Source organism: Gambusia affinis, linkage group LG03 (genome assembly GCF_019740435.1).
Source record: "Gambusia affinis linkage group LG03, SWU_Gaff_1.0, whole genome shotgun sequence".
NCBI classification, from domain to species: Eukaryota; Metazoa; Chordata; class Actinopteri; order Cyprinodontiformes; family Poeciliidae; genus Gambusia; species Gambusia affinis.
In genome coordinates, this window is record NC_057870.1 from 10,819,366 (window position 1) to 10,847,052 (window position 27,687).

General features: G+C 38.5%; 1 protein-coding gene across 1 annotated transcript; it reads left to right on the forward strand.

Moving 5' to 3' along the window:
- Positions 1–34: 34 nt before the first annotated feature.
- rasa1a (RAS p21 protein activator (GTPase activating protein) 1a) lies at positions 35–27,610 on the forward strand. The gene is made up of 25 exons (XM_044111525.1): positions 35–1,210; positions 17,119–17,271; positions 18,570–18,705; positions 19,387–19,457; positions 20,051–20,168; positions 20,982–21,013; positions 21,166–21,218; positions 21,335–21,485; positions 21,655–21,733; positions 22,057–22,180; positions 22,278–22,434; positions 22,540–22,627; positions 23,078–23,158; positions 23,461–23,618; positions 23,713–23,789; positions 23,871–24,043; positions 24,125–24,284; positions 24,582–24,724; positions 25,347–25,462; positions 25,572–25,658; positions 25,805–25,872; positions 25,968–26,056; positions 26,140–26,217; positions 26,392–26,526; positions 26,617–27,610. The coding sequence occupies exons 1-25, from the start codon at positions 717–719 to the stop codon at positions 26,698–26,700; spliced, it is 3,105 nt and encodes a 1,034-aa protein (XP_043967460.1). The 5' UTR covers positions 35–716; the 3' UTR covers positions 26,701–27,610.
- Positions 27,611–27,687: the final 77 nt, after the last annotated feature.

Below are 27,687 nucleotides of genomic sequence, written 5' to 3' on the forward strand. Positions count from 1 at the left end.
CGTTCACTTAGTTGTGTCTGCTTTGTGATTGAAGAAGAGAGGCAGAGGGAGGGGAGAGTAAAAGCAGCAGAGCAGCAGCGGGCAACAAGCCACCAGCCCTGAAACCCAGAAATAACAGCGTACTTAGCGGGAATGATCAAGAAAGCATAACTTTTGCACAAAAGAATTAATTTTTCAAGCCTAAAACGACATAGAATTCAAAGAATTGGGCGACAAGGATTGGCCGTTTTCTGTTTTTTTATTTTAAGGCACCGAACTAAGAACGAAAGAAAGCAACAACACTGGAAAAAAGACGGGGATTACACACAACAGTGACAATAAAACACTCCTCGAGAAGTGGTCTGCCTGGTCTAAGGGTGAGGTCCGAATTAAAAACTGAAAAAAATTGGAAAACAGGTATTTTTCTGAGCATATTGTGCGTGGTTTATTTCCAAGTACCGTTTCTGTGTGAACTTTAAACTCAGGAAACAATGAAGACCTAGTCAGCAAGAACTCATCAAGTGTCTCGACGCTGCTAGCGTTAGCGAGCGAAGGGGCTGTAAAGCTAAGGGAGCTAAGTTAGCTGTTGGCTAATGTTAGCTTGCTAGCTAAACGTGTTTTTTCAGAAACTTTTCGTGTTGTTTCCACGAAGCCCAAACACTGAAGGATTATTCTGAGGACAGAGGGGAAGGGCAGGTTCCCTTCTGGACTTTTCCCCCTCTGCGTACTTTTCTAACATGATGGCTACAGAGGTCAGCAGTGAGGATGCGGGTTCGGTCACGACAGAAACAAGGGTGGCAAGCGGAGGAGGAGGCCCGGAGACGGCCCCTTTCCCCTGCTATCCTAAGCCGAACAGAGTGCGAGTCACCGATCTGGGACAAGAACCGACCCAAACCACCCGCCAAGATTCAAACACTTCTCCGGACTCGCTTCCCGACACAAGTATCTATCCGGTGCCTGGTGGGGATATAACGGGATCATTGCTCTCCCCAGCTGGGAGTGGTGGTCAGGCAGTTTTCCAAGGAACCAACTCAGGGACAAGGGGCGGCATGTGCAACTCTCCCACCTCAGAGAGTCCAACCAGTCGGAGTTCACCCACATCTACAGGCCCGGATGGCTCTACGAGCTTCCCACCTCTGCCACCTGCGCCCCCCATGGATGAAAGCGACCTGCCGGATTGGGGGGATGAGGAAGATTTGGTGTTTCCTCTTTCTGCACCTCCCACAAACCAGTAAGTATAACACCAGTTCAAAACGACGCGCTGTTCTTTGACACCAAGTTTTGTTTCCCCCCCCCCGTTTTTTGGTACTTACTTCCTTTCTACTATTACATACTTGTCTCAGTCAACTATTTTAAAAGTCTCTAAACATTGCTTCGGCTTGTGGAAGTTGATATTCAGTATCCGGTAGCATCTATTATCCCCGATTCACAGTTTCCTGGAGTGCTGCGTATCATTTGCATGTTTGGGATGTTTTTAATCCCTCTGGTTGAAAATTACATTTCAGAAGAGGTTCTGGCAGGCGGAAATTAATTTTAATAGTGCACGTGAAAGTCTATGTCTATAAATATACCCTGACTTGCTGGTGAAGTACTCCTTTGAATGATACAAGTAGCTAAGTTTTACACTTAATTGCATTTTTGTTTTAAATACTGATGGGTATGAATTAATGGAGAGTGTCTATAAAATGTCCCAAGGCAAACCAATCTTTTCCAAGATAGTTGAGTATGAAAAGATAAAAATGCAAATTGATGAGCATGTTCATGGCATGAGCTACATAGTCTATCACTGTTTCATAAGTGTGACATGAAGGCTTTTGTTAAGCCCACCTTGTTTTTTGTCTCTCTAGTTCACAGTGGAACTGTAATGTTCTCAAACATCAGACCTGAGTGAAAGTTTGCAGTTCGGTGCATACTTCTTCAGATTGATGTGCCATCTTCTAAAAGCAGTGTTATGAAACACTAACTTTCTGCATGCATGCAGGTTTAAAACGATGCTGCTTTCGTTCAGGACCTTTTCCAACCTGGACGTTTTCTACACGCGACAGAACACTCCTTGTTTTTAAACCTCCAATTCAAATGAGGCTGACACATTTTATTACGATATTTCCGTCAAAATGACCAGCCATGTGTTATGAAGGGTCGGGCGTCGTTTGAATTTGAACGGTTCCTATTCCTTGTTTCGATTCTGATTCCTAACAATTTTCGATTACTTTTCTATTTAGAGACGGGATTAAAAAAAATCAACTTGGTTTAATTAGGCTAGATAACCAGGTGTTTCAGGATAAATAGTCTAAACATCTGAATTAATGCTAACTGCATGAGTTTTTTACCTCATAACTTTACCAGGAGTTTTTGACAGAACTACTTCAGGCTAGTTTGTCAACGTCATTCACATGTACTTGAATGCAAATGTTCTAAATCTTTTCAGAGGCAAACTTTGCAAGGGAACTTTATTTATGAAAAGCTGGTGAAAGCACATTTACACCAGTAGTTGCATTAACTGAATAAGCTCCACTTTCGGTGGGTTTATTAAACGGTGAAGGAAAAATCTGATGGCCATCTGTCATTTTGACAGATCACACACACCGCCTCTTGGTGTAGACGTGTAAACATTTTCAACTTTATGCACAAAGTACATCACGGCGGTAACTGAATCAGTCAATACAAGGTAAATTAACAAAGAATCATTCCTGATCTGGTCTCAATGCGTCTCAATTGCTATCTGGAAACGATGTGTTAAAGAGTTATGGGAGGCGTTGGAGTGTGTCTGCTGCAGGATTCTCCTTCCGCTGAGTGTTTTTTCGGGATCACGTACCGTTCAGAGTCTCACCGACTTCTGATCGCTTCAGTTCCAGAAACGTTTCCCGATTTCAAAACATTTTCAGGGCAGCAAAAAAGTATTCATCTTCTTGACGTGTGATGACACGATCTCTGCGTGACTTGTTGAATATAAAACAAACGGAATTAAAATAAAATACAATTGAATATGTCATATCATTTAAAAACAATATGGCTACAAATGGATTATTATGAGATGTTTGTTTTTGACCCAGTCAGTCGAAATGATGGACATCAAAAACGTCTGATTTACTCGTATCAGTTTCTGATGCTGCAGATCGTTGATCTCCCACTGATGAGAGAACCTGGAGCAGGAAATCAAACAAACAAAACACATCAGTCCAGGTCAGCATGAGGTATGAAATCATAAACTGAGCAGAGTTGGGCAGTCCGGTGACTGATCTGTAGATGGTGTTAAACTGTGTTGTTTTTTTTTTTTTTGTGGAAGTGGACAGAAAAAAATAAATCTTTTTCTGCAGAGGTACATCTACTACTCTGCTAAACAATATCTAGGATACAGATTTTTTTGTTTACAACCAACTTTCGCCTGGCCAATTCTGAGTCCAGCTCCGCACATGGTGACACCCACAACATGGTGTCTGCAGAGGAGAAATGTAAATTATGGCTAAACAGTTTAAATCCTACAGTAATCAGGTTGTAATTTACCAAGCGTCCTGGCACTGGCCGCTGTTATCGTACTGTAACATACCTGTCTGCCACACCTCAGCATCCTGAGCCTCTGTGTGTGTGTTTGCTTAAAGCCAAGTGTTTTTGTTTAGGCCTGCAGCTATCCAATATTTCAATAACTCAGTACTCTACTGTGTAATCCATTAATGAATTAATTGGATTTACATGTGCTATACCGGCGGTTTTTCAGGAAGGTTCCTACATTTGAAGCTGCCCCTTTCTTTTGTTCTGTCATGTGTTTTTATGGACGTGCGTCAATCCACCACAAAGGATCAATTCAATCATTCATTAAATATTCATTAGAAATCCTTTTTAGAAGATTTTATTTCAGGAATATAAGGTAATTATTCAGTTATTCGACTTGATCTTGCATATTTTTGTCTAGGAATTCGTCAGGAGCTTTTTAGCAACTGGCTAGAGGTTTGTTTTTCCTCTTCTTATTGTCAAAAGGTTCTGAAGTCTGCATTAGGTGTGTAACGGAGGTGAAGACAAACCTGAAACACCGCATTTGGCACAACTGTATGTCCTTTTATAAGTATCAGCATTGTTAAAAAGAGACAGCGATTTCCTCTCCAAGCCTGTTTCAAATCAGTGCATAAAGACACTGGCCCAAAGCCAGCACATTATGATGTAGGCATTGTTAAATACATCAATGTGTTTGTATGAAGTTTGTTTTGCTGTGGTAAGGTATGGCAGCTTTTAATGTGGAGTATATTCACTTTTCTTTTCCTTGATCTAAACCCAACCCTTTGGTCAGTTCTGCCCTTTCCTCTTCTCATCCTCTTCTGTCGGTTACATATAAAGTAAACATAATATATACATATATATATATATATATATATATATATATATATATATATATATATATATATATATATGTATATATATATAAATAATTTTTTAAACCAGTATCTGATCAGATGCTTATTATTTTTTCTCCATTCACCAAAGACACCATTGATAAGTGGCATTACACTAGTTGTAGTTTCATTGAGAAAATGCTGAAGCAATAGATTTTTCTTTTTTTTTAGTTCAAATCTGTGACGCTTTCACAAATCCTGTTGGTGAAAGTACGTGTCAAAAAATTTTTTTTTTTTTTTTTTATCTTTTTAGTGTACACTCCCATGCTCAGCTACTGGTCAGTAACATAACATTAACAGCTCTAATTGTAGTGCCAGCTGCCATCGAAACAGGTGACTGCTTTGTGAGAGCTATAATTAGCAAGCAGAAGAGAAATGTAAATAATTATTTGACACTGACAGCTTAATAGTTTGTCAAAGCTATGGCAACAACAACTCTCCTCCATTTCCATACCATGAAGGTAACTCACTTATCAACCCTACACGTACTGTACACATGAAGTGTGTTAACTAAACTTGCCTGACAAGTTTTGTCTTTGGCATTTGAATAAAAGCTGGGAGATGAATAGTAAAATAGGGACTTGTGACGCCTCTCCTGAATGGTCACCCTCATTACACTGCTTTGTTGTAAAAATAGCCACCTGGAGACTTCACATTTTCTCTATATGGCATATAATGACCTGTAAATGTATATCTCCTAATTTTCAGGTCTACGGGGTCTGACTTGGAAATTTAGATTTTTACCAAATTCCTAATCTTTTCCTAGTAACTGTGTAACAACTATGCTGCAGGTTATTTGATAAATGTAGTACTTTTGTACTGAGCAGAAAATGAATGACTGACCTTGATCAATAAGTTAAAGAAAGATATAAAGTATAAATGACATCAGACTCTGTGAACATATTTTAAGCTAAAAAATAGATTATGTTCTGATTAAGAGAGTTCTTACTCCACTAAATTAGGAGTGAGCAATTATCAGTGAAATTAGCATATTATGTGTTTAAGTTGCTCAAAATGTAAAAAGTTCACAAATAATTCTGAAGTATTCATCACAAATTGTATTATTTATTTATTTTTTTTAGAAGAAATATAACACGAAGAATAAAAGAAAGTTAATGTTTAATCCTTGCACCAAAGATGATTCATGCAAAAAGAGTCAGGTTTAAGTCTGATTAGTCTTAACCAAAAACTTTCTTGTCCCCATTGAGAATTTCCCGGACTATAAGTTGCTGCAGAATATAAAATGATGCAAATTGTATAAAAAGAGGGAGGAAAAAAAAAATTAGTTGCACTGGACTGTAAGTAGCAGGACTAATCAAACTATGAAAAAAGTCCAACTTATAGTCTGTAAAATATAATTGGGAAACAGTTTTAAATAAAAAAAGAAACCCAAAACTTTTTCATGTACTGCTTTTTATTTGTGGTATAGTACTAATTGTGTGAAGATCAGATATACTTGGGAATATTGAGCAGTGATCTAAGTAAAGGGTTTGATCTAAGAAATGCCATGAAAATATTATTTTGGATCTTGTCAGTTCACCTATTTACGTTTCACCCATATCGCTCTCATGCTTCCGTTCCATCAACACCTTGTCCCGTCAAGTCTGCATCATGGCCTCTGTCACGACTGAAGTATTTAAAACTGTGTTAAACACAAAGCCGACATTTACTGGATGAATGACGCCAACGTTGTCTGACCATACTTAGAAAATGCTGTAACTTTCATTATACTATACAGTTACAGCAGGACGAAGCTAAATAATCGTTTCCTGTGTCTGCATCACTATGCAGATGGAGTGCTACACAGAATGAGCAAAAGATATTATTGAGTTGTAGTTTGCCATTTCTGGGACAGATGTGTCCAGGAAGAATGAGGTAAATGTTGGTTTATCAAATTGCATTATTTAACAGCAATATCTCTATTATTGTTAGGTTTGGGCATCAAGTCTTGAGAATGAATTAGAACCACTACTAACATTTCAATTCTCCCAGAATCATTCAGATTGAAAAAATTTTGATTTATAGGTTTTGATTTATTCCTGGTCCAATATTATTTTTTTTATCGTTTTGTATGTTTACCTTTCATTCTTTCTTTTTTTTTAATGCACCCTTCTTTCTGGAATACATATTTATTCATTTGATTAGAAAAATTTGATTGAATGTATATTTTAGAGTAGGTATGGGATATTTATTAAGTGATTCTACACAAATGGCCACTGTGACTTTCATTCACAAGTCTACACAGATTTACGTACTTTTGAATAGGTTGCACCCTGTTGTTTTACTAGAGTGTGCAACCTGTGCCCAACACCGTGAGTTCCTGTCGCCTTTAGAAACATGCAGGCCTGTGCCTCAGATTAAACTAACAACTCTTTGGGAAATGAGTGGTTGGTTTTGAGTTTCCACGGAGATTAGAGGAGATTTTAAGCCATGGAGGGGTTCCCTGATTACATGGTGGGATTGGAAAACCAGCGGCTGTGGTAATGAGTTTACCTGATTTACTGGTTGAATGAGGAATATTGCTGCAACCGTATTAACTTAACATCAACACTGTTTTATTTACCTTCGTGGGGCTAGGAGACACAGTCTTTGTAAGGCTCCCATATTTTCTTAAAAAGGTATTTTCCTTCTTGGAAAAGTGTAACAAAAGGACTATATTAATGAGCCTTTTTCAGTCATTACACAAGTATTTGGCTGATGAGCTCAGCAAACAGTTTATAAAATTACTTATACAGACCTTTGGAAGCACTTTAAGCAGTTTATGTGTTGATGAAGACATTTCCCACAATCTCAAAGCTAATACAGAAAATGTAGTTTCTTAGATGGGGGACTCTGACATTTCCAAGTAATTTAAGTGTGTATACAAATCTACGCATTTATTAGAGCTGTCAAAATTAACACATTAATCCTGTGAAAACTCATATTGCTGTTAACGCTGTTGATTTTTGCAATGCCTGATCACCACACAGGCTTCTGTACTTTTTGGATGATGTATGTGCTGCAGTTTGAACAATATTTTCTTCTCTTTCAGCATTTAACTTAATGTAAAGAAGTTCCCCAGTTCTGCTTTGAGGCCTTATGGTTTTAATAAGCTCTTAGTGAATCTTCCTCAGGAAAACAAAACTATAGAGTCACTTTCCTCTGTAGAGTCGGACCGTTTTGTTGTTTGGAGGGGTTGGCGTCAAATGTGAAAACGGCACAAGAATAAGGCTTATTCCAACAGCAGAGTCCATTGTTATATTTTATGCATTGTACTTGTTTTAATCCCACTTAAAATCTGTTTCCTTTAATTTCCCGCCATGTTTGTAAAACGTAAGTAGCTCGTGCAGGGAGTATATGGATAACGGTACTTGTGGCGCCTTAAAATTTACTCTCGCATTTCCTTTGTTCGTTTCTGTTGTGATGTAGGTTCTACATTTTATTCATATTGGTCTTAAACCTGCAGAAACCTTGTTAGAGCTGGTTTGTCATGCCTGCTGACTGAAAAACCGACTGTAAAATCGGTTTTGCACTGACAAGGCAAAGACTGCAGTCTGAATGCATTGCTATTTTGTCATACAATATCGTATCCTCATCTGACATTCACACTACCATCCTGTTGTTAAGACTTAATGGTAATGCTAGAATATTGCTGGAAAATTCTGATGTTAAATAACTACAGTACTTTGTACTACTGCCTGGGAACCACCTGTATTGGGCCGTTGCAGCTTTTGTTAATGTTCTGCTATGAGATTGCACAATTGCCTTGTTATTCATACCGTTCACACAAATACTAAAGCTTGATATTACATGATGAAAGGATTAGTTTGGGGTTTTTTTTAGGAGAAAAGAAAAGCAAAAGTTGGAAGAAAATTGATTTAGAAAACAAGTTCAGAAAAAAGTGAAGCACTGACTCAGTAAAGCACGATGGAGAGAAATGAACTCACTTCATGAGGGAAGCTGATTCTTTCTGCTCCAAACTTAAAAGTGTAGAAGAGTTGAGGCCAAAATAATTTTTATCACTGGAATACCCAGAACTAAGTTTTTATTCAACCAGTAAGGTGTTCTGATTTTAGCAGCCATTTTTTAATTAATAAACATGCATGAAGACAGGGTAACAAGTTTGGAAAACATTTTCATCTTACTAAAAATGGCATATTGAAAGATCTGTTGTCTTCATTTTAATAATAAATTAAGTAACAGCAATACTTAATTGCTGTTAAGTATTGCTATTCACTGTTATATTAAAGCTATTCATTTCTACTAATAAACCATCTGCATCATTTTCAAATAATGGCAGATTAGTTATAAATGTTTGGATGACAAGTGGGGCTGAAACGATTAATCGTGACCGTGAAACGGTCGTCAACAGCCAAGTTTTTCCATCTGATTTTCAGAATAATCCTTAGAATAATCAGTAACTAAAATAACCTTTAGTTGCAGTTTACTAGAAATGTGAGATTACTTTTTTCAGCAGTTGTGCTTTTAGAAATTAAAAGCTCTGAAGGAAAACTGTGTGATTGTCACAGTGAAGCTTATTATCTCTGATTTAATGGTGTTATTTCAGGCAAACTGACTAACAGCAGGAAGCCTTAACATGTTGGGTTTCCGTCCATCCTCGTCTGTCTCACTGGTTGGCTCGCACTGACGCAGATCACCGCTTCGGACACATCGTTGGCTCTTGCACTCATCAGTTGGACGTCTGGCACTTGTCCTGTCATCGTCTTGGCTTGCACAAAGTAAACAGCTACGATGGTTCATCATGCATCATGGGTGTTTCACTGATCATGTGGTTTAAGATTTCCTCATCTGACAGTAGCTTCATTACAGAATAAAAAACCTGTAGGTCAATGCAATTCTGATGATTTAAGTAAAAAAAAAAATAAAAAATCTGCAAAGTGTTACGGTACATTACAAAAAAATAAATGGCAGTAGTTGTCATCAATCATCTCCTGCTTTGTTTTATCTGTTGTGAAAACTTGAATGGATGACATAAACAGAACTTTATGATCACAGTTTAGAGGATTTTAGGCTGGCTAGATAGTTCATAAACTTAAACAGTGTTTGCATCAAAAATACTTTCATTCATTCATTTGCCAAGTGAGCGCCTGGAGAAAGACCAAAACCACTTTGAAACACTTCAGATGGACAAACTTCTGACTTTGTGTGTCAATGTTAATGTAGCCGAAGCTCGTGTGTCAGTGTGTTAAAATTTTCATAGACTGCACCTAAATGGCCATTTCTACATCTGTCTGTTAACATATGCCACTCCCTATCCTTGCGTCCCTGTGGTAGAGAAACCAATAGGCAGCATGCTCAGGATGTGTGCTTTTGAGAGAGAAAGAGGAGCGAGTCGGAGGAAACGAAATCAGTTGCTGGATTAAGTGGAGCGAAAACCAGAAGGCTACAGCACCGGTGTCTTTCTTTAAACCAGCCTTTTAAAATGATCAGATCGAGACGCATCGTTACTAAACTAGTTGATCAGACTAATTAATCAAGTAAATCCACGTGAGCCCGTTTTGGTCTTTGCGTCTTCCTGTTTAATTATTCTCCACGGATGTTGCTCGTTGAACTTGTCTTCGAGAGATGACTGTGTCAGGGCTCCAACTGGGGGAAGCCCTAATGCCTTTATTGGATTTAGAAATGTTTTTGGTCGTCTTTCCACATTGGAGCTTGCACTTTTTACCGGGCCAGCAGCGCTATTGGTGGAGTCGATGCGCCTTGTGAGAGAGTACGGGACACAGGAGGGAGATGCAGCAGAGGGTGAACTCGGCGTAAGTGAGGCTTCTGCTCAGCCCTAAACTGTCTTTTTAATCCCCAACATTCATTTATAGGATCGAGTAGAGACGGCATTTTGAGAAAACTCAAAATTTTCTCAGGATGTTTTGAGGTAATTACCGTAGTGATGATAAAAACGTATTAAATAGTTTGTTGGCTCTAAATCCCTCACAGCAGAGCTTCAGAGCAACAGAAACACTGCTCCAAAAATAAAACTTTAAGACCTGTATGTCAATAATACAAATGGCTTCAGGGTTGCATCTGTACAATTAAACTCTATAGTTGTGTTCATTATTGTTTTGGTTTTTTTATTTGAAAAAATAAGACATTTTCAATACCTCATAGGAACACCAACGGGATAGATTGTTCCGAACTGAAAAAGAAGAATCCGAATCATGCGGTCAGGTTTGTGGATCAGAAACAAATTAGAAGTTATTTTTAGTAGATAAATAATTGTTTAAACCAACTTTTTTTTCTTTATTGTATTGATAAACCTTATGACTGCTTCTCCTTAGTAGGGTTTCACAATATGTTGTGAATATATCATCACAGTATCAGTGACAGCATTATTAAAAGAACAAAGAATTGCATGTATTGCAATAAATCTGATGATATAAATGTCATTGTGCTCACTGACTGGGGTTGGTGAGTGCAATAAACCCAAAGTAGAGCAGCATCTACTCTGTAAACATTCATTTCAAGTAATACCATCATCGTAGTGCGGATTGACATCATCACATATATATTTTTCTCATCTCATGCGGCCCAAATTCCTTTGTCACGATATTTTGTTTTATGAATTAACTTTTAATGCACAAAGTTTAAATACTAATTTGACTGACTTCAGTAGAACAGGATCTTTTTCTGATTTAAAACCTTAATGTGGCGAAGTAAACCACAAACTATGAATGATTTATTTCCCCCAAATGTTGTGTCAAATCAATAATTTTTTGTCTGTTAAATAAATGTTGTTTTTGTTTACATTAAGTTATTAGTGCTCCAAATGGGGAACATTTGCGACAATGCAGCTAGTCAAATTGATTAGCTGCAGATGTTTGACTGGAGACGATTAATATATCTTCAGAATACTGAAATTGCAACTCTTATTCATTTTCTGGTTCCACGTGCTTCTGAGCTCTACTTTATTGAACAGATGTTTTAACCTTTAAATTCTTTATTTGGTTGTTTTTCGGTTTGCTACAGATGATTCCTTAAAAAAATGTAATAAAGGCTTATTGTAGGACATTGGAAGTCCTGTGAAACAACCAATGAGCCTTTTGGGGGTAGATCCATGTTGACGGTTTTTCAAGATTGGCAGTTTGAATGGGGACGCAATATTTTTCTGTGCTACGTATCTGACCGTAAAAGACTGCTTATATCTGTAAATGTAATGCAGAAGTTGGCTCTATTGTGACTTCTGGTTGAGCCTTGACTGTGCAGGTAAAGATTTTGTTTTGTAGATAGTCAAATATCAAGGGAAGTTAAGCTATATGCGTCATTATTTGTTGGTGTGTCATACAAAAAACTCCCATCAAAATACATTGACTGTATATACAAATATCAATTGTACACACAGAGAATGATGATATGCAATAAAGTTGGGTTTAATTCATTTTTTGTTGTTTGATTTTGATAAGGGCAGACAGCATGTCTGTGGAGATGTCAAAGTGCAGATGCACCCATAGCAACAGAGGAGGACGAAATGGTAGTTTAATGAGTCAGGCAGACGGACTGACAGAGGGAGAGACGATGTCTACCTCAAGCAAATCACAGCAATCTTTCTGTCCTGTTGCTCTAATTTCCCCTGAAGACGAGAGTCCAGCTCCAGATTCCTAGTCTGTGGTAACAATAAGACGGCACACAATAAATGGCACTTAAAATAATGTTTAAAACTTTAACCTCAGGCTCGGAGCATCTCAGAATATACCAAGGACTAATTAATTAATTTACAATCCCTGTCCCTACCCCCAAAAAATATTAAAAATACATTCCATTTACCTTTTGGGCATTTCTCTTTTAAACAAAATGCATTGCAGGGATTTAGAGAGAAATGTGAAATCAGCTGCATTTCCACACGCAGGGTAGGCAACCATCAAAACATGCAGAGCTTAGAAAGAGCTGCCTTTTGTTTCCCCAACTGTTCCTCTATTACAAATGTGTTTAACATTATGCAGACTTGAATGTTTCAGTTCAGCTGTGCAAGGCAGACGCTGAAGACGCATCTATTACTGCTGAGGAAGGTGATGATATACTAATTATTCTTTTCATTGATGACTAGCACTTTGGTGAGAGTATAAATATAGATTAAAGAGCTGTTTTGAAAAAACACAGCACTTTAGCAATGTTTTCATGTTGTTTTTGATTTACCAATTGCAGATTGGTTATTGAGTGATTAGTCTGTAAACCTCTAAAAATCTAAATCCATTTGGATTGAAGCATATTTTTCCCTATAACATGCACAAAATGATGACATATATGTAATTATTTTTTTTAAAGGTTTTATTGGCTCCTGTGGCCTTTATTTGACAGTTAATTGACAGAAAAGTGGGTAATGAGAGAAGGGGGAAGACATTCGGCAAAGGTCGCCAGGCCGGGAATCGAACCTGCGACGGCTGCGTCGAGGAGTAAGGCCTCCTTATGTGGGTTGTGCTGAACCCCTGCACCATCAGCACATCCCCATATATGTGATCTTGCCTGGTGGTGTTCCAGATGTTACACAGTCACATCTTTGTGAATTACCTAGACTGAGAAGCTGCTTACACACTGTCGAGCTGTACTGTATGTAAATTACCCACATGCAGGTACCAGGACTGGAATGACGCGAGAACTCGTACGCAGCCTCCGTTGCGAAGTTAATAAACGGTGCAGAGCCTCTGGCTGGGCTCTCTCTCCTATGTAGTGACGCAGCCACTGTTAGCTCCTTTCTAAACACACTGCTGTTGCATAGAGGTTGGCACACTCACTTTTGTTTGAATTACTGACTTGTTTTGCTAAATAAGTGAACTGAATTTGTTGCTCGGCGATTTGCATTAACCATTTTAATGTCTGTCCTAATCAGTTGGTCATAATCTGCATGATCTCCGATGAGAGCTTCCTCTTTTATAAATGCACTTTAGAAACAAAACCCATTAGTTATGGGTGCTCACCGTCTTCAACTGTGACACTGAAGTAATTTTCCTTGCACTGTTCTATTACTCAGCAGTAAGGTGCAACAATAAATCGACCAGATTTTGGGAGCTCGATGATTGGCTGGTACTTAACCGTGAAGCTGATCTTATCCACTGATCTTATCTACCTCTGCAAAGACCTAAAAATCCAGAATTGCCAAAAAATATTAGTTACATACGCTATCTCAGTAGACCATAACAATTTCTGCAGTTTCACCATTGACCAAATAATTTTGTTTTCTAACTTCTTTTACTGTGTAACATTTTCGTACTCTCAGCTCCTCCACAAACTTCTAAGTGAATATTAGAAGTAAATATTAAAGATGCACAGTATATTAGTATTAACCATATCAGCTGATAATTTTTTAGCATATCTATAGTGGATTATTTTCAACTTGTTGTCATTTGTGTGTGTGTGTGTTGGGAAGGGGTGTGGGCTGGTCAGGGGGTATATGCAAAATCACATATTGTGATTTTATTTATTACACAGATAAAATAGTATTCAATTGTCTTCCTGTTGTTTGTTTAATGGCAAGAAACTGAATGAAACACTACATCTATAACTAAGAACCTTGAGTAATAGAATAGTTGCATTAAAACAGAATTTCATTCTCACATTAAAAAAACCCCAAAACATTCTGCTGGCTATTTAAATTGAAGTTTATTCCCATCTTTTGTTGACCATCGGGGAATTGCTTGCTGAAAAGCTGGCTCTGCTGAGTAAAGCTGAGCCAAGATATTTCTGCTCTCCTTGCTACACATGTGCTGACATGACGGCCCATTCCTGAAACGGATGGTAGAACTATATACTGTAATCTTCATGGTTGAGGTTTATAGTCAGTTTAGTTTACGAATGAACTTTCCAGGTCGTGAAGATCTGTGTGTTGTTCTGTGAAATTGCATCAGGATGTTTATTACAAGCCCATCATGACTGTGCTGCTCAGTGCCTGAACATGTGTTGATGGGTGTCTCTTATTACCGCCGTCTAGGATGATCACTGGTTGAGACGGTGTGCCAATCACACAGCTGATCTTCAATCGCTTTCACTGTGGATGCTTCTCAATGCTTGTTCGGCTTGGAGCTTCACACTTGGTTCTGTTACTTTGCATGTTTGCTTCTATTTCCTTCCAGGCATTAAATAGGTTAAAAAAAAAAAAAATTGCTTTCCCCAATGCCATGGATTGCAAATTTATCATTACAGCAATATATATATATATATATATATATATCATGAAAAAAAATGTAACTGTTAGCTAATTAATTTTGTGCCACACATTCAGGCCCCATATGCCTGTGACATCATATGTTGGCTAAGAGCAACATTTTCAATAAAATCTTGCCTTTTAAGAGCTTTTTTTTTTTTCTTCCATGGAATAGCTGGAAAGGCTATTCATATATACTATGGAGTCTGTTTTCCAAAGCAGAAAAAAACGCTAACATCATGTTAGGTTTGGCTTAATCTGCCAGCACCGTCATCTGCTATCAGCTCGAATGCAGGATGGGTGAAGCAGGGCTCATTAGTAGCACCACCACAGTCCAAGAGCAGCAGAGCCGTTTGCCAACTCTGGTTTGGTGAAAAACCAGACGCACAAGTTGCATTTGGTCAGTAACGTGCACAAGTTGTCACCTTTAACCCACTTTAGAGGAGTTGTGCTGACGTGCGCCAGCCTTGGAAAGTGCTATCAGAAGTGTCGAGGCTTCTGAACGGAGCGGGTTCACAAAAGATCCGTTGATACCAGGTGCTGTCAGTGTGGGATAATAGAAAATCATTGGGGTGTCTTGGCGACGTGTCGCTTGATGTTGGGGTTTTCTTTAAGTTTCAGGGAGCACAGACAGAGCGGGACCGCTGCACCGTTCTGCACACATCAGTTTTCAACATTCACAAACACTGGACACAAACAGACTGTACTGACCAACGATCTATTCACTTGGATTTCTATATTTTAGTAGAACGTGGTTTTTTTTATAATGTTCATACAGTGTTTTACCCTTAAGTTATGCTGCATTCCAAACTTTCAAAAGGTTTTCGTTAAATATTTCACAGTATCGTGCGCTTAATTTTAAACAACAACTATTTCAGGTTGGTTGTTAAACAAACATAATGTCTTTTCTGATGTGTTTGCAGCAACAGTGGGCAAAGTCACTGGAAAAGTCAACACAAAAGTTGCCATCCAGCAAAGCAAAATAAACTAAAAAAAAAAAAATCACAAAAAACTTTTCACAAGCAGAAAGGCAGTTCATCAAATCACAAACTTTCCTTTAATAAGTTTTTGAAACCTAAACTTGATAAAAGTTTTTTTGTTAAAGATTTCACAGTAACATATGAACAAGTTTAAACAACAAACTTAAGTACATGTGACAATGTTATTTTACTTAAAGAGGACATTCTAGTTTGGAGACAACAATACTAGCAACTGCTTCATCTTTTAGCGACCACTAACAGCAGGCAGTAATAATTTAAAGCATGAACGCAACATTTCCTTAAGCTGTCATGGAACCAAGAGAGGAAAAGCAGTTCTGATGTCAAAACAAACACTCCAAATGGCACGGAGGGTTTTTGGGGTTTGCAAATAGCTCTTAAAAAATGTTATTGTTAATATCACACCATGACTAATTTCAATTATGCTTATTTTATTTTTTTTCTTCTAGTATTCAGTCTTGAGTTAGTGATTGGCTTTTCTTGTCATCAGTTCACTTCTAATGCATTTTAAACGTTTTCATTTAGTGGAGATGGTTTAGAAATTGTTGTTGGGTTGACCTGCTCCTACATGGCTAATTAATACAATTCTTACTTGTACATCTGTAAGTAAAAGCAGGAACATGCAGCTGTGTTTGCACCAACCTCTTACTACGAAACTGGTTGTAAACCTAATGACAAAAGGGCACGGACCCAATGCTGTTGTTGTTTTTAACAGTTGTGCATGTTCTGATATTATTACTATAAAAGTCTAATTGGTTACTTCACATCAGCAGCAGGAATTGAACCTGGAAATGGAGCATAAATGCAGGAAAACTGAGCAGCTTGTTATAGTTGAGCATCTTCCTGTCTTTTCACATCAATGCAGTGTCGAACCCTGCATGTCTTGCTCAACATGGATTACCAAGATTGGCTTGAAGCAGAAGCAATCACAACAGAGTCTTGTTTTTCATGTTGTATTTTATCATTTTGGTTGTTGCATCTGGAGGTTGTTTGAGTCTTTCTTGGCCTACTTCTAGGTAATGTGTCTGTGTGTGTGTGTGTGTGTAATGCAGTTGTCACTAAAATCTAGCCTGTTTATTAAAAAAAAAAAATTTTCCTTCTAGCATCAGCATGTTGATGCTATTTCTGTGTTTTCTTGTTCTGTACAACTGCACTGTTTCTCATTTTAATGATATAAGTGTAATTAAAAAAAGAAAGAACATCCAGCAGTTTTCCTGCTGGATGTTCTTTCTTTTTCAGCACAGTATCAGCAGCCTAATGCTTGAAAGCATATTTTATCATGATTTCTATACAAGCACAGACCTGTGCTCTCTAAACCAAATGGAAGCCATTCAGGTCTCTTGTGAAAAGAGCTGCTGCTGCACCTCATTCTCTTACTGCAAGAGGTTTTTTTCTTTCTTTTTTTTTTTTAGTTTATTTGACCTATTTTTAGAAGAGCAAGTTGTCAAAAGATAACAACAGAAAAACATGTAAAACCTTAAACTTTTGGTAGCTAAAACTCAAAGAATAGCTCCAGCATCTACATTTTAAGGGTTTCATGTGCTCTTTTCTTCCATTTACAAGTAGTAATTTATCAGTGTTATGTTATTTTTTTTCTTCCTTTATTCATTCTGTTGTTTGTTGTCTTCAGGTGGTACCATGGCAAACTAGACCGAACCATTGCAGAGGAGCGTTTGCGCCAGGCCCGGACCCCTGGCAGCTACCTCATCAGGGAGAGTGACCGCCGGCCCGGTTCATTTGTCCTGTCTTTCCTCAGTATGACCAATGTGGTCAACCATTTCAGGTACATCAGGAGTGCTTTAAAAAGTTTTTAATTAACTGGAGCAATTAAAATTAGCTGCAGCGTGTGCTAATTTGCATATTTGCAGCATTAACACAAAGTGTTTATATTTCATACATCACGGAGTCACTTTCAGGAGCCTCCGTTCTGCAACAAGATTTATCATTTTAAAGATATTTTGTGGAATTGTCCTTATTGATTTTGGCCTAAATATGGCAGTGCATTAGCTGGTAGAGTTGAGTCAACATAATATTCTGAAAATGTCTTGGTTCTCTGTTGCAGCAGCACTCACAATGGACACAGAAATGTTACCAGAAGTGTTTTTATTCATCTCACATCTAAAAGAGTCTTTTTCAGTCATAAGAAGGGTTTGATGGCTGTAAATACAAAAGAGATTTTTCCGGCGATTGTGTGGGCGTAAATAATTTTCTTTTTGCTAAACAATAATAAAAATAATAAAAAAAAACCCACCAAGTTGTTTTATTGTTTTATTTTTTTTAATTCATTTGCTATTAAAAAAATATTTATTCACTTTGGAGACACATTTCTGCTAGAAACACATTTCTTTGTTGCTACTTAACTGTAGATCGATATTTAAAAATGAGCTTTTACTTAAAATGTAGTAGTTAATAAAAGTAACGCTGATCGCGTCCACAGAAATTATCTTATTTTTTTTACAGATGTAGTTCTTCTACGTGACCCTTATTTGAATATAATTAGTCAGAATCTCACATTGGGGTTATTGAGTGTATCCTACCATGAATGAATAAACAAACTGTGATCACCTAAGTTGATCTGTAGCAGTTTTGTCTTTAAGTTAACACTTTTAGATAAAAATATATTCAATAGCCACTTGGTGTAAATTAAACAAAAATCCAAATATAAATTTAACCTCATGCAAAAGTAAAGTAAAAAAAAACAAACTTAAACATATTGTCAAATTTGTTAAAAAGGCTTGTTTTATTTATAATAAGTCCTTTTTATGCTACAATTCTACAAACAGGCTACTCTTTAAGAAGTCTTTGGTTGCTAAGTAGGTAGCTATGAAGACATAACATCATGCTTTTGTTGTGGCACATTTTTACACACATTCACCAAGCTACTCCTCTCACCCCCCTCACACACACACGCCAACACACACACACCTCCTCCCCCCATGCTATTTGTGGTGGATGTTTGTTCAGTGGGTCCTACATGAATAAAAAGTGAGCTTGATGCCCCGATTAGAACTTAATGACTCCGAACTGAAAGAACCCGTGTTTAAAGATCTGCTGTCACTTAATGTTGCTTTTGTTTTCCAGGATAATCGCCATGTGTGGGGACTATTACATTGGTGGTCGACGGTTCTGTTCTCTATCAGACCTGATTGGTTACTACAGCTATGTGTCTTGCCTATTAAAAGGAGAGAAGCTCCTCTCACCAGTGGCACCTCCGGAGGTGAGACTGACTTCAAAGCTTTAAATATATGATTGGTTTCTTTTGGAGTCATTTTTTAAAAATAGATTATTGTGTCAAAGGAGTCTTTCCTCGTTTATTGCACTTCGTGAAAATCCTGGAAAAATGTCAAATTTGCAAATAGGGTAGGCCTGATATTTCAACCCTGAATAACTCTGAGCCATATTACAGCATTTATGAAACTGTCCAGATTTCTCATTGATGCCGCATTATTAACTTTTAAAAGCAGTAAATCTCTTTAATGTTTCTCTTAAACCTCCAGATAACTTTGTGCATAAGGGACCTTAAATCTCTTGGAATCTTATCAAAAGTTATTTTTTATATGAATTTTGTGAAAGTTGGGGATGTAAATATATGAATATATTTTTAGGATGACTGAAAAGGAATAGTGATTGGGTTTTTTTTTTTATCCTTTTGTTCCCTGCCCACATTGTAATTATCCTCTTATTCCCTTGTTTTTTCTGTGTTTTTTTTTTTTTTTTTGGCCAACAGTGAGGTCATTTGAGGCTAAGCTAATGCTAATCATATTTTCATGCTGTATCGCCTTAAATAAGTAGCAACTTATTTAGTAAAATCAGTTTTGACTAAATAAATGATTGATGATCTTGGAAGATCAACGCTAAGAGTTTGTTCTTTTTTATTTCTACCCCTTATTTTCCACAGCCTGTAGAAGACAGGAGGAGAGTCAGGGCCATACTTCCATACACCAAAGTGCCAGATACCGATGAGATCAGGTAAGCACTTATTAGACAAATCAAAAATTGAATGTCCTTTTTTTTTTTTTTTTTTTTTTCTGTCCCACTCGGATTTGTTCTTAGAAGCAATTTCATTACTGTGAATTATATTCAAGCACACACGAGCGCAGGGATCCCAGGCAGAGAAGGAAAACATCTGCCTGTTTTGCTCACAAAGAACAGCCTGATTTTGTGGAATGGTTCAGCGTCCTGCCGAGAACATCATCTGACTTATTGAAAAGCAGTTGTTAAGCTGCAATGCGCACACTCACTGATGCTCCCATCTGCATCCCTCATTTCCTAAATCTGATAAACATCTGTCTAAAGTCAGCCAGAAAAGTCAGCATGCCTGCAAGCCTTAAGCTGTACAATGCAGACAATGTGCAAAATCGGCCTCTGTTTTAAGCCGCAGGAGACACCTGCTGGCCACACTGTAGTACCATCATCTACACAAAATGAGGATTCCCATTTATTCTACTTAATGTGCTCTTACTACAAAATGCATCAATGTGATCAAAGCTTTTCGTTTTATTCTATTTTCTTTGCTGCGACGCAGGGAAGTTTTGTCTTGATATTTTGACGTGTGCCCTCAGCTTTCTGAAAGGAGACATGTTTATTGTTCACAACGACCTAGAGGACGGCTGGATGTGGGTCGCCAATGTTCGCACAGAAGAGCAAGGGCTCATAGTGGAGGATCTGGTGGAGGAGGTGGTAAGTAAAAACGCGAAGCCGACCGGCAAGGGCCGCTGTGGGATTCACAGGAGATGATAATCTTGAATACAATTACAACAATTTCCTGGAGTTTGCACATAAAGGCCTCAACAGAATAGAAGATATTGGCTATTACAGTTAAAATAAAGTCATTTACAACATTAATTGTTATTTTGATGTAGGCTTAAAATCAAGACTTATAATTGTGGCATAAGTAGCAAGAAATTGTAAGTGCTTATTCCACATGGTATCTTGCTCTTTATAAAGTAACATAAGTATAAGAAGCTGATATTAGGTAATGACGATCTGCTAGTCATTAGCTAATATCAGCTACCCACACCTGTTGCTGTGCAATGCACATCTGTTGCAGTGCGCAGCAACAGGTGTGGGTAGTTTAGAGAAGTGTCCCTGAATGCTCCCTGTAGCAGACGAAAAGTTTGATCAGTCTGGTTCTGTCTGCAACCCTCTTTTGGAAATGCCAGAGAAAGGAGTGACTTACTATCATTGTGGTTGTGACACCGTAAACATTTTTTATACCAAGAACTGATCCATGTATGGCATATTTTAATATCCACACAGGCCTTAAATTCATGTAATAGTAGTATTAAATGCTAACTTCTGAACATCATCTTGTGTTCGTATTTTGACAGCCAGCTCATGTTTAGTGACGGGGTTTGTATCAGTAATTTTTATGGTAAATTTGTGATGCGGTTTTACTTCAAGTAAACCTGTGTTCCATATGTTACATCATTATTTTTATAGTGTCATAACAGATTCAAAACAATAAGTTTGTCTTCGCATGTTGTTTTGCAGGGCCGAGAGGAGGACCCACACGAGGGAAAAGTGTAAGCTGTTTGATATTTTAAAAAAATAAATCATTTTTAACTATTAACTTTTAGTGAAGAACAGATTTACAATTCCTGAATATTGTAATATGGGCGACATGTAGTTAATTCAGTTCCTCTTTTTTTCTGTTGTTTTGAATGTTCACCTTTAGTTGGTATCATGGAAAGATCACAAAGACGGAGGCTTACAACCTTCTTATGTCAGGTAACATTTTCTTTACTTTCTGTTATGGTAGTTGTTTGTTCTTTTTCACAAATATATAAAACATGGATAGTGTAGTTTCTATAAATTTGTCTCCTCCACCCTTTGTGATGTCTTAGTTGGCCAGGTTTGCAGCTTCCTGGTCCGACCATCAGACAACACACCTGGGGACTACTCCCTCTTTTTTCGCACTAGTGAAAACATCCAAAGGTTCAAGATCTCCCCGACTCCAAACAATCAGTACATGATGGGAGGGAGGTACTACAACAGGTACGTCTGCCAGCGTGCCATCATGCTGGAATGCATCTCACTTTAATCACGCCTTTCAGCTAAACTTGTCATGCACAGCTTCAGCCTGACTTGTCCTTTGGAACCAAGTCAGTTTGTCTTCCACTCAATGTTTTGTCTGTTCTTTTTTTTTTTTTTTTCCCTGTTGCAGCCTTGACGATATCATTGATCATTATAAGAAAGAACAGATTGTTGAGGGCTACAACCTGAAAGAACCCGTTTCCATACAGGTAAGCACAAGAACCGATTGTGAAATTAAAGTAAGATCAGTGGAGGAAAGATCCTGGCAAAGTAAAGACGCAAATATTTCCAGCGATCTCATACTCTGGTTAAAGAAGAAAAAAACGGAAAAATAATCTGAATTTGTCTGCATATTGGAACAAAGCTGTGAAAACCGTTAATGAACATTTTGAAGAAAATGCAACATTTTTCTGTTGGAGCCGTAGACCTTAGAATTGTCTCTGATGTAACATTTGATGGCTTTGTGAATGAAAGAAAAGTATTTTGTTTCTCGTAGTTACTTTGTAATGGGTGGATTTGTTTTCCTATGCAGCACCAGGAGCAAGTACTAACTGACATAACGGATGGGAGGGAAATTTATAACACTATCAGACGGAGAACAAAAGATGCTTTCTACAAAAACATAGTCAAAAAAGGCTATCTCCTCTTCAGCAAAGGTATCCATCTATGTTCAGCTCCACTAGTAGTTTTCTATTGTTCACAAATTCTGTCAGTCCCATAAGGCAGGATGCTAAGTTTTTCCTCTGATTTAAGGAAAAGGAAAAAGGTGGAAGAACCTTTACTTCATCCTGGAGGGCAACGACGCACAGCTCATCTATTTTGAAAGCGAGAAGAGAGCTACCAAACCCAAAGGGCTGATAGACCTAAGTGTGTGCTTCGTGTATGATGTGCACGACAGTCTGTTTGGCAGGTGCTGATGGCAGTTTTCCAGAAAACAGACGTGAGACAATGGCTTTACCTTATGCTAAGCAAAAAAACAAATTGTAAAGCTTTGTTTTCTGTTTGACATTTTCAGGCCAAACTGTTTCCAGATTGTTGTTCAGCACTTTAGTGAGGAACAGTACATATTCTACTTCGCAGGAGAGGTCCAAGAGCAGGCCCAGGTAATTAAAGCTTCAGCTTTTTCATCAAATAATGTAAAAACCTTGGAGTTGTCCAGATGCCATGTTTGCTAAAATTGCTGCCTCGGTTCCTAAAACATGAAGCATTCAGCTGTTTGCAAGATGCCTCAAATGCAGGTCTTAAATTATTAGCAACTAATTGAGCCCTCTCTTTGTAAGTCTTCATTCTAGAGAAGTAGATACATTTATTTAGCACTATATTATGTTACATACTATTAGTAATATGATTGCATTGTCTTAAAAGAAAGAAATGCCAGAATTGAACCTTAAAGAGAGTCACAAGGGATGGACCCAACTTTTACTTCTGTTTGTTTCTATTGGATTACCAAAAAGTGCTCCAGGTTGTAGATCACAGGGAATAGAAACTTGTTATAATTTTGTAAAAAATGTTTATGTATCTATCATGCATTTCTCATCGCTCTGTTTTCGCAGGATTGGATGAAATGCCTTCAGACGTTCTGTAGTAACCTAAGAAAAACCACTGTACCGACTTCCAACAAAAGGCTCCGGCAGGTACGCTTACAATCAGCCTTTGTGTTCATTAAAGTGTAGCAAAGCACTTGATGGTCACACCAATGAAAAGAGATAATTGCACTCAAAAGTCCTTCATTTTGATGATTTATTTTTCAGTCACAACTCTCACTAGACTAGTGGTCCTCTGCCGTGCCTGTACACGCTAGACTTGTTTATATAATCCGAAAAGTATTGCCTTTTACATACGTCGAATTTACGTAACGTTTTAAGGCCACGTGAAATGTTACGTGAATTAACACACATGTAACATCTTATGTGTGTGTTGATGACTTTTGTCTCAGGTGAGCAGCCTGGTGCTGTATGTGGAGGAGGCCCACAAGTTGCCGGTGAAGTATTTTACCAACCCTTACTGCAACATCTACCTGAACAGCGTCCAGGTTGCCAAGACGCATCCACGAGAAGGACAGAATCCCGTCTTCACCGAGGAGTTCAACTTCGAGTAAGTGTGTGGGACTCCCACCTCATTTTGGTCTGTTAATGTTTGCAGAATTACAAACCGTGTGTTTTTTGTTTTTTTTTTCCCCTCGTTTTAGTGACCTGTCCAGCGAAGTAAACAGATTTGAAATCAGTCTGAGCAACAAAACAAAGAAGAACAAAGACTGCGACATCTGTAAGTACAGCAGTCATTACTGAGGGTTTTCTTCCCCTGTTTGTTTCACAACTCGCTTTTGTTTTGACACGTTCCTTGTAGTGTTCATGCGGTGCCAGCTGGGTCGCTTGCAGAAGGGTCAGATGATTGACGAGTGGTTCCCGCTGAGCTCCCATGTCCCTCTGAAGGGGATCGAGCCGGGATCGCTGCGGGTGCGCCATCGCTACTCCATGGAGAAGATCATGCCGGAGGAGGAGTACAGTGAATTTAAAGAGGTCCGATTCATTGAAAAGTTCTTCCAGCGGCAATCTCATCTCACTGCCAACAATGTCATTGACCCAAAGTGTTCTCCGCAGATGATCCTGCAGAAAGATTTCCACGCAATCTACGCTTTGGCCAGCGTTTGTGGTCAGGACCGCACATTGCTGGCCAGCCTCCTCCTGCAGATCTTTAGGCACGAGAAGGCTGAAGCGCCTCTACTGAGGACGCTCAACGACAGAGAAATTAACATGGAGGGTAAGAACCACAAACACAGGGATTAAACTCCTGCAAAAACAAGCAACGATCACCTGGTTCTAAGAATCGGTTAGCTGCCTCCCTCAGGAATTTGGATAAACATGAAGGGATTGTTTATAGTGAGGGCATGCTGTCACAAGTCATCTTGCAGCTTAGGAATACTCTTCATTATTTCGCAGAATTTGGCTTCTTTTTTTTTTCTTCTTTTTTTAGGTTTTAATTTGTGTGATGTAAGCTGAGGAATGCGTGTGACGGCAGCTGTTTGTATAACATCTACTGTTTGCGGTCCTTTACCAGATGAGGCGACAACGTTGTTCAGAGCAACTACACTGGCCAGCACGCTCATGGAGCAGTACATGAAGGCCACGGCCACGCCCTTCGTCCACTACGCGCTGAAGGACACCATCCTCAAAATCATGGAAAGCAAACAGTCATGTGAGGTACGACACAAAATACTCCTAGCTGCTGCACCATATCTCATACTCGTGAGAGTTCATGTATTGTTTACTAAGATATAGTTACACCCTTAGTGCCTTGCAACAGAAATCATACTTCTTGCTCTTTTGTCACATTTTGCCCTGTTGTAACAAAGATATACGGTAACTATGGAGAATTTTATGTGAGACCAATAATAAGGTAATGCCTGATTTTGAAGTTTAAGAAAACAATTTTTTTTTTTTTTACGTTCAAAAATATGAAAACTGCATCTGATGTTTGCATTAAAGTCTCATTTTCTTTGAGAAATGTAAATAAATTGTGCCCCATCCGAGTGCCTTGACCCATTTTACACAGAAAAATGGGCAAAACCTTTAGGGTCTATGTGTGCAGGTGAAAATCCAGCGAGAGGCAGGTTTACAAGCTTTCCATTTTTACAACACTTTTAAAATCTACACAACATTGTGTTGGTTTAAATAAAATCCTAGTAAAAGACAGTGGAGTGGGATTGCAACATGAGAAAATGTGAAAACATTTAAGGGATGAAAATACTTCTTAAAGACCTTATTCGTTTGTCATAGTTGTAAAGAATAACAATAACTAATTTCCAATTGTCCTTCTGTGAAGTTAAATCCTTCCAAACTGGAAAAGAACGAGGATGTTAGTACCAACCTGGCTCACCTTCTCAACATATTGTCGGAGCTTGTGGAGAAGATCTTCATGGCTGCGGACATCCTACCGCCGTAAGATCAGAGGCTAAAGCACAGGCTTAGCTGTGACATATTTCTGGGAAAACTGTATTGAAGTTGAATGATTAATAAGTGGTGAACCCTTTTGTATCGGTCTCTCCAGGACGTTAAGGTTCATCTATGGCTGCCTGCAGAAATCTGTTCAGCAGAAGTTCCCCAGCAACCACACCATGCGGACAAGGGTCGTGAGGTAAACGTAGACCTGCGAACCATGTAGGGCAAGACATTATTAGATATAAAAGCCAGATTGAGATATTTCTGCAGTCAACATGATTTGTCCCACTTACTGTGAGAGTAAACATTTATTTATTTATTTTTTTAATTGTTTTTCTCTAGTGGCTTTGTCTTTCTAAGGCTGATCTGCCCTGCCATTCTCAACCCCAGAATGTTCAACATCATTGCTGGTGAGCATCTGTTGAAAAACACAGTTTTCAGTTTAACATCAGAGGTGATGCAGTGTGTGTTTTTGTTTTCTTTGTACTTCCTCTACTTTTCACAGACCCTCCATCTCCAACAGCAGCCAGGACTCTCACACTGGTGGCCAAGTCTGTTCAGAATCTGGCCAACCTGGTTGAATTTGGTGCTAAGGTCTGAAGCCTTTCCCCGTTTGGCTTTGAGTTTCGTAAACATTGATAGTATTTTGATCTTTGTTTCGCTCCTTATTTTAACAGGAACCCTATATGGAGGGAGTTAATCCATTTATTAAAAACAACAAACATCGGATGATCATGTTCCTGGATGAGTTAGGCGTGAGTCTCATTTTCATATTTCTTTTATTATATTTAAGAGAAGTAAATAACAGTCAAGAAATGGCTGGATGTGTTTTCTGTGACGTGGTTCTGATTCATTCGGGCTCAGAGAGGAACAGAAGCTGTTAATTGAAAGCTCAAACATGTGATGATGATGATGATGTGTGTTTGTAGAATGTCCCTGATCTCCCTGAACACCCGGAGCCGTTCAGGACGGACCTGTCGCGGAACTTGGCTGCGCTGCACGAGGTCTGCGCCACGCACTCGGACGAGCTCCGCACTCTGAGCAACGAACGAGGCGCGCAGCAGGTCGGGCACCCAGAGCGGCAACGCGACTTTCCTCGCAGCTCACGCCTCGCTCTAGAAAAATAATCACTTTCTGCTTTTCCTGTCGTTCAGCACGTCCTGAAAAAGCTGCTGGCCATCACAGAGCTCCTCCAGCAGAAGCAGACTCAGTATGCCATGTCCAACAGCAACAGGTAGTACTGCAGCCCATTGCTCCCATTTGTCCATCTTTGCGCCGAGCCCCCTCCCCTCTCCGTGAGCACAGCCCTGGGGGAGACCTAGCATGCTCTTCCCCTCATCACAATGGAACCACTCTCCATCATGTCTCCGTCTGATAGTCCCACCCATCCTCACCCATCATCTTGTCTCATTCACCACAAAAAGAGCTATGCAGCAGCAGCGTCCGCGTACAACAAGCAACCCGGCTCCTAAAAACAGCAAATGGAAAAAAAACAAACAAAAACTAAAAACAAAGCAAACTTGCACCAATGACTGATTGCTACATTTTATCCCCTTTGGACTTTGTTCATAACTGTGATGTGGGTGCATTTCATTCATTCACCAAGAGGACCAAATATAAGGATTTTATATGGCTTCCTTGTACCTACTGTGCTTTAAAGGCACAAATTGCCAAAGTTATGGTCCCCTACTTTCAACTCAGTGAGGAAACTGACATGAAGAAGCTAGTTCTCCAACCCCCTTTAATGGTAAACTGGATTCTGAGCAAATATGCTTTTTATACTGTAATTAGTTACTGATTTAATTTTAAAGGTTGTGACAATATCTGCAAAACGCTGAAAGAAACATTTCTGTCTGTTCTTTTTTTTTTCTCAGAAAACCTATGGTTATTTTATATTAATAAATTCTCTTGCTGGAATCATGAGTATATATGTGAGATAAGCTGACTTTTTTTCTTTTGCCAGGTCATAATTGTATCAGTTATATTTGATTATTTGGCTGCGGCTTCTTTTTCTGTTTTAAAAGATCCCATTTGCCGTTCAGGACACATAATCAAAGAAACCAAGTAAAAGTTTACAGTGGTATTTTTTTTTTTAAATAGTATAGACTGTATAACAGACATGCATGCACTTATTAAACTGTTTTTTTTTTGTAGGTTACTGAGTTGTTTATTGTGCCCTCGCAGAGGTCCAGACCCTTTTACTCGATGTTATGTGACACTTTTGT